The sequence below is a fragment of the Zonotrichia leucophrys genome, chromosome 1 (assembly GCF_028769735.1).
Source record: "Zonotrichia leucophrys gambelii isolate GWCS_2022_RI chromosome 1, RI_Zleu_2.0, whole genome shotgun sequence".
Classification (NCBI taxonomy): domain Eukaryota; kingdom Metazoa; phylum Chordata; class Aves; order Passeriformes; family Passerellidae; genus Zonotrichia; species Zonotrichia leucophrys.
Window position 1 is genome coordinate 38,449,897 of NC_088169.1, and position 7,062 is coordinate 38,456,958.

The 7,062-nt window shown below is 44.3% G+C and overlaps 1 protein-coding gene across 2 annotated transcripts; it reads right to left on the reverse strand.

The window, feature by feature from the left end:
• Positions 1 to 392: 392 nt before the first annotated feature.
• TEX30 (testis expressed 30) lies at positions 393 to 5,386 on the reverse strand. 2 transcript variants are annotated; one of them, XM_064718127.1, is made up of 5 exons: positions 5,369 to 5,386; positions 4,152 to 4,382; positions 3,157 to 3,208; positions 1,861 to 2,084; positions 393 to 759 (listed from the first exon to the last, which is right to left on the reverse strand). In XM_064718127.1, exons 1-5 carry the CDS (start codon positions 5,384 to 5,386, stop codon positions 586 to 588), a joined length of 699 nt encoding a protein of 232 aa, XP_064574197.1. In that variant the 3' UTR covers positions 393 to 585. The 2 variants fall into 2 exon arrangements, with proteins under 2 accessions (XP_064574197.1, XP_064574107.1); XM_064718037.1 differs by lacking the exon at positions 5,369 to 5,386 and adding an exon at positions 4,834 to 5,319.
• Positions 5,387 to 7,062: the final 1,676 nt, after the last annotated feature.

The window sequence follows — 7,062 nt, forward strand, 5'->3', positions numbered from 1 at the left end:
CTGTGCCTGCATTACCTCCTCCTCACAGAGGCAGAATCTGGCTCCCTAAGGTGGCAGACACTGTGACCAACCAGAGATTCCTCTCCCTGCCTCACAGATTTGGAAGCACCTGGTAAGGCCAGCACACAGCATCAAGGCAAAGTAGTACACCAGGCTCATCAGCCTCAGGGGATGTGCTGGCAGAACCCTAAAATCAGTAGGTTTTAATTCCCAATGAGTACAGCATCAGTAAGATACTCAGACATTGAGGACCCCTAAAGATATCTGTTGAAGTAGATTTTTTTCCAGTATATTACTTCAAATATTAGTCAAAAGCATTACTTAATCTTCTGCATTCCCAAGTGTTGTATATGGATATTTGCATAGAAACACAGAGAACAATGCTACCATGATACATTTTCTGTACTTCTGGAAGTTCTTTATTAGTTTGCATTTTCTTTTCATTCATACAAAGCTTTATTTGCATTTGCACTTAGACCTCTGAAAACATCAGTTTTTAAAAAAATATGCCTCTAAAAAATAACAAACCCCTTATTTGCCACATTTAGGAAAAACTAAATGAAGATACTGCTTGAGCACTGCAAATTATTTTTGCTGCAGTTGAACATTCTCTCTAAGCCAAGAAAAAACCTGTGCATTTACTTCTTCCATGACATCATCTGCTGTTCGTCCTTTGACTGCCATCCCATGGTTTGCTTTATCAATCCAATGGATTTTTTTAGGGGCTTTCATTTTGCTCACCACACCTTCTAGCAATTGCTATGGAGAAAACAAGAATGCAGATATTAGAGAATTGGCTGCTACAAACTCTGGAACTCCTAGATGTCTCTTGCTTTGCCTGTGTAATGCAAAATAGGCAGCCCCTAAAAAACAGATAGATAGATCTGGGTGCACATGAAAAACACCTTGCTAGGAAAATGGGATGTATTCTCTATTCAGAATATGAATAGTGGGATCTGCTCAAAGCTTCACCCTTACTGAAACAGAGAATAGCAGAAAATTAAACTTCAAAGGAGTCCATTTTTACTGTCAGAGGGTAGTGCTGGCAATAAAATGATAGAATTGAAGTCAGATTTGTCTGCAGAGGCTGAATAGCTATGTAATTCTTTAGGGACTAGCTTTGAGACTGTTGAAATTTCTCAGCAAACAGATCTAAGAACCAGCTCACAAAGTCAGAGATTCCCCCATAAAGAGCACTCCAAGGATCTGCTGGTCACTGGCCTGACTTATTTTGGCAACAAATCCTCACAAAAGCATTATGACTCCTTAGAAACCGTCCAAGCATGGAAAATGCCAATTGCACATAGCCCCAGATTCACACTGGCCTGTTCAAGAACAGCAGACACCTGTTTGCAAGGAAACACAGCAGAAAAGCACTGTTTCCCTCCCTCCCTACACCTGCTCTTCATCTCTACAAAACTATCACTTTTGATGACAGAAGCCTGACTTGGGGGTAGAACTGCTTTGCTAGAAGAATTTGCCATGAAAATGTGACATTGGTGGCACCACACAGGTTTTGTAACTTGAAATGGTTAAAACAAAATAGCAAATAACTCACTACTTCCATAGACCACTTTTAATTTATGCACTCCTATTGAAACCATTTAAATCAGGGGTATTTCAGTGACCCAAAGATGAGCTTGCTAAAGTGGAAGATCAAGCATGGTCCATTATGTTTCAAGCAGCAAAAGGAAGCCCTGGCAGGCTTCCTTGTGTCTGATGAAGTTTTCTACCCAAGGCTTCCTTCAGAAGACACCTATTTAGGCAAAGCTGTTAATCAGGTGAAATACAGGCATCACTGAGGCCCACTGCTGCTCCTCCAGACTGCCCTTTCACAGCAGGATTTACAAGGGTACTCACTTTTTCACACATCTCATCTGCTGATCCCGAGACAAACAGCACTGGACGTGTGATCAGTAACAAATCCTCATCCCGGAGCTTGGACTGCAGTTTTGGTCGATGCAATGGGTAAGATAAACACACGAGACCTTGAATGAAGCCATCATCATCATCATCATCATCATCATCACCCTGGTTCAGCTGACGTATCACAGAGGCAGCAGCTCGTGAGCCCATGGAACGGCCTTTCTCCCATGCAGAAATAAAGGAAAAAAGTTTTGTCTGCTGTCACCTCATCCACATTCTGGTTTAGTAAACAACTCCCCAAACCAATACAACTAAGTGTATTTCAGTGTCACAAAATGCTAGGGATGATCTACTTCATGAAAAACATTAATCCTAATTTCAACATTTTCTGCTAAAATATTTGTCTAGTTTTAACATTTACACCCCTGTTTAAAAAAGAAGGGGAAAAGAAAGAAAATATAAAGGGATAGAGATTCCTTGCAATACTGGAAGGAACAACACCCCACCCTGGGGACAAGGGAAGAGAAGGACTGGTCCTATGCTCCAGAGCCTGGAAATTTGAGATAGCCATGATAGTGTCCTGTATCATTATTTTCATGCAACCTCAATTAGCTCAAATTCAAAACAAAATTCTCTGCTTGATTTCACTTGGCTCACAAAACAAATCCAGCAAGTGTTTATGCACACTTTGAACTTCAGCCTAAAAGTAAAAGTAGAAGGGAGGGAAAATGTGAACTTGGAACATGAGGTCAGTCAGTAACAGCATTGGAAAGTATCTCCTCGAAGAGGAGGCATATGAGCTGACAATGCACTGCAATTGAGTGTTACAAGTCACCAGTTCTTACAGAGCACAGACTTGGTTCACTTAAGAGAAAACTTATAATTTCCCCTATGAAGACAGTCCTAACCACCTCCACCTATTCCCCTTTCTACATAACATAGCTGACTTTTTTGATCTGCCTCTAGGTTTTAATTACCATAACCTGCTTTGGGAAAACTGTTTTCCATTTATCAGTAACCAGAATTCTTCAAGACCTGCAGTTAAAAAGTACACATGGATAATCAGAAAAATCATGCCCTGTAAATTATAAGTGACAAGGAAGTTTTCTCCCAAAGTACCTGGAAAATACAATCTATTGCTCTTTCTTTCCTCTTCTGCAGTAAGATCTATGGCATCATAAGAAGGGCTCATTTGCTTGTCACCAAAGTGGGACAGACTTGGAATACTTACAGATAGCTATTACTAGAGACTAGTATAAGAGAGAAAATTATTGATAATAAAAACAATACCTGCAAGGAAAACACCAGAAAGTTTATAATCATCACAAAGTTTTAAGTATTCCTGAAGAAATAAGAGAAAGAGAAGCATTACAAGTCAGAATTAAGACAGCTGGGAAGCTAGGAATCTCTTCTGTTTGTAGCTACTACACAGAAAATGGGAAGCTCTTTCAGCACTGAAGATTAAAGAACAGGCACATACAAGGTGCTCTGTTGGGTTTTATCACATAAATGGTTTCATAAGGTTTTGCAGCAACAACATAATCAACTTCACATTAGCTCTCAGCAAGTCTAAAATATCAGACGCCCTATAAAGTTACCAAAACAAGTGAATACTATGTATCAACTCAGTTACAGTAACAGACCTCATGCACACTCTTGGCCCATCAAAAGGAAAAGCAGGTTTGCAAAAATGCTCTTCATTGAGGTTATGTATTTGTGACACGATCAGCTAAGTCCAACAGAGAAGACAAAATTCAGCAACATTTTTTCACATTTTAGGAGATAACTAATCTTAGCAGCTGCCTTAACATTATCCTTACATACCAGCATATTAACATAAACACACTAACAACATTATGCTTCTTCCATAAAGACTGGAGATGCCCATTAAAGACAGTAAAGTCAAATGTACATTTAATCACAATGACATCATACACAATTCCTTTAGAACTGGACTTTGTTCCCCTATAAAAATGCCTCCCGCTCAATGCAAGCAGATCACCCATCCTAAATTCTTCCACTTTTCCAAGCTGTAAGTTTTCCCATAAAACACCCTTGCTCTTTGTCAGGCTTTTCTTTTTCCCTGAACTCAAACCCACACACTTGTGGCAGCTGTTCCAGCTGTTGCCCATCTATGAACTGCTTCTGCTCCTTCTGTTCACACACAGTGCTCCATTTATCTTAACTTTGGTTCCAATTCTCCCACTGTTTCTTGTCTAATCTCTGGCTGTAATTTAAGAAACTGTGGATCTAAGCTTTGGTCTGAGAGTTTTCTCACTCCTTACCACAACTGCTTTGAAAGCCTTAGTCCTGTAGGCAACATTAAGGCCTTTACAAGTAAACCGCAGGCACAGAACTCCATGGGATGCAAGATAGGCTGCCAAGGACACCAAATGAGGGAAATTCATGTCTCCTCCAGCTCCATGAGTAAGAATCACTCCATATGTTGGTTTCTTCTCTGGGACAGAGAAGATAGCATCAAGGTATTTGTTTCCAAAAGGTATTTTCACTTTAACCTAGAAATAAGACAAACCCCAATATTATCATTTTAAAAAACCAACCAAACAAACAAACAAAAAAACAAAAACAAAAAGCCCCCCTAAAAAAACCATGAGGGAGTGTTCCCAGTCTATACATCTACATATTATTATGAAAAAAGCCCCAGACAATTAAGAAATAAACCAAAACAGCAAGCCTGGTTTTATTTCTTCTGTTTAAGAGTACTGAATGAGTGACTGCACCTCTGCTTCAAAGATTTTCCGTACAATAATGGGCAAGTCACTTTATGACTCCACACCTTATGTTCTGCATTAGAGAATGAAGCTTCAAAGCACAAACTGAAATGGTTCTGACCCTCTCATATATAAGTCTATCTTTTCCAGACCTAAATAGCTGCCTAAACTATAATGTGTGACATTAGGACACAGCCTAGCAAACATTTTGAAATCACAGAGTGATTTCAATCACCAGTGAGTGAAGCAGCAGCCTGCACAGAGGCGACGACTCAACAGGGGACAGCACAGGTTCAGCCAAAGCTCCAGGGGGACACAGGGCCTCCATCAGCACCGCCAGCTGGAGAAGCTGACCCAGACACAAGAGCTGCTCATGTTCTGCGGAATGAACGGGCACTGGGCAACACAAACATCCCTGCGGCGGCTTCTGGGACCAAGGAGAACACCCCGAGGCTGGGATACACTCAGCGTCCCCAAGTGTCTCCTTGGCAGCGCTCCGCACAGGAGCTGCACAGGCCGGGGGAGGCGCTCAGCGGCCCTGCCGAGCTGCTGCCCCCGCAGCCCCGGAGCGGGTGGCAATGCCACACAAGGCAGGGAGGACACGCGGGACAGCCAGAGGCCTGCACACAGTAGTCTTCCAGAGGGAAGGCAGCGGCGGCAGCCTGCCCCCTTGCCCAGCTGCAGCGTCCCCTCCGAGGGAAGGGCAGCTGCCCCGGGCCGCAGGAACCCGCTCATCCCCTGGGCAGGCCCGGGCCCAGCGGCGGCCATACCTCCGCCCGCCCGCTCATCCCGCCGTGACGTCACCGGAGTGACAGCTCCCCGCGCCAGTCCGGCCCCAATCAGCCGCGGCGCTGATTGGTCAGATCCAGCGTGGCCCCGCCCTCCGGTGAGGGGAAAGTCAGCGGCCTGCGCGGGGTAGAGAGAGTTGTGGGTGCGTACCGGTTGGGCTATGTTGAATATGTTAAGCCGCCAGAAATCAATAAAGCTCCACGAAAAATGTTTTTATTCACCCTTGTGTACTAAAACTCCGCGGACTGCTAGGTGGTAATTCAGCACAAATAAAGCAAATTGCATAGGGATTGCTGGAAAGGTGAGGTTTTTACTGACTTCAAGGAGTACAGATGAGATGCTTAGGATGAGTTACAGAATCACAGGATCGTTTAGGTTGGAAGCGACCCCTGAGACCATCAACCCCAACCTAAACATGGTGACTGAACAGCACCATGTCAACAAGACCACAGCACTGAGTGCCTCATGCAGTCATTTCTTGAACACCTTCCAGGGATGGCAACTCCACCACCTTCCTTGGGCAGTCCGTTGCCATGTTTAGAAACCCTTTCATGAAGAAATTAATCCCGACGTCCATCCTGAACCTCCCCTGGCGCTGCTTGAGGCCATTTTCTCTTGTCCTGTTGCTGGTTGCTTGGGGGAAGAGACCAGCCCTCACCTGGCTACAGCCTCCTTTCAGGGGGTTGTAGACAGTGATAAGGTCACCCTGAGCCTCCTTTTGTCCCTTCCATCTCCCTCAGCTGCTTCTCATCAGACTTGTGCTCCAGACCCTTTACCAGCTCCATTGCCCTTTTCTGGACTTGCTCAAGTGCCTCCATGTCTGTGTGGAAGTGAGGGCCCAGAATGGGACACAGGATTCAGGGTGTGGACTCGGCAGAGCCAAGTACAGAGGAAAAGGTTAGATGTCCAGAGTGACAGCAGGCAATTTTCTTTTGGCAGCTGTCAGCACACTTGATCTGTGTGACATGGACAAACAGGGCAGAGACACTCGGTGGCTGGTTTTCTAGGTACACATCTGTTCCCAAGGCTGTGCTCTGTTGTACAGTAATGACCTACAGTGTTCAAAACACAGCCTTAATCTGGTGGGAGACAGCACCAACAACATGCAACAGTGCTTGCAGTATTTGTATACTGAGTATTTGACAGGCCAATAAAAAATTCCAAAATCCTCTATTGCAAGGTATTTAGCCAGAGCTCATGTTTTCTTCCCGTATCAGTGTATGAAGCTCTCTCATATCAGTTAAGGTGCCCTATTACTTACTTGATTGAAGATGTGATCACCCAGCAGAACTTTGTTTTTCATATGTTCACCTGGTGGAAAATAAGCTCACTCTGGCTTGTACTTTGAGTGTCTCCCTGTCGGTCTGCCAGCTGGACATTGTCATACACTGGGACTGAAATATTGCAGCCCTCTGAGAAGTGAACCTGGCAGGGTAGCTCAGGTTCTGAGCTGCTGTCTCAGTGACCATCCTGCTGCCTCACAGGCCAATTCCCAGTCCAGGCATTATCGTAGTAGGTGTGAAACACAGATGTGGAGAACTGTGGGAACCCAGGAAATTGTTCTGGCTGCCCTGGAGGACTCAAGCCCCTGCCCAGGGGGCTCAGAGACCTTGGCACAGAGCCCAAGACTTCTGTGCCTTTGATTTAGCCCTTGGAAAAAACAATTACCAACCTT

Excerpts from the sequence above, each read along its gene's own strand:
- TEX30 (XM_064718037.1), bottom strand. The coding sequence starts at position 4,926 with ATGGAGGCCCTGTGTCCCCCTGGAGCTTTGGCTGAACCTGTGCTGTCC. Across the intron at positions 4,383-4,833 it reads GGCTGCTGCTTCACTCACTG|GTTAAAGTGAAAATACCTTT; the intron begins GTGATTGAAATC and ends TCTTATTTCTAG. Across the intron at positions 760-1,860 it reads CAGATGAGATGTGTGAAAAA|CAATTGCTAGAAGGTGTGGT; the intron begins GTGAGTACCCTT and ends TTTTCTCCATAG.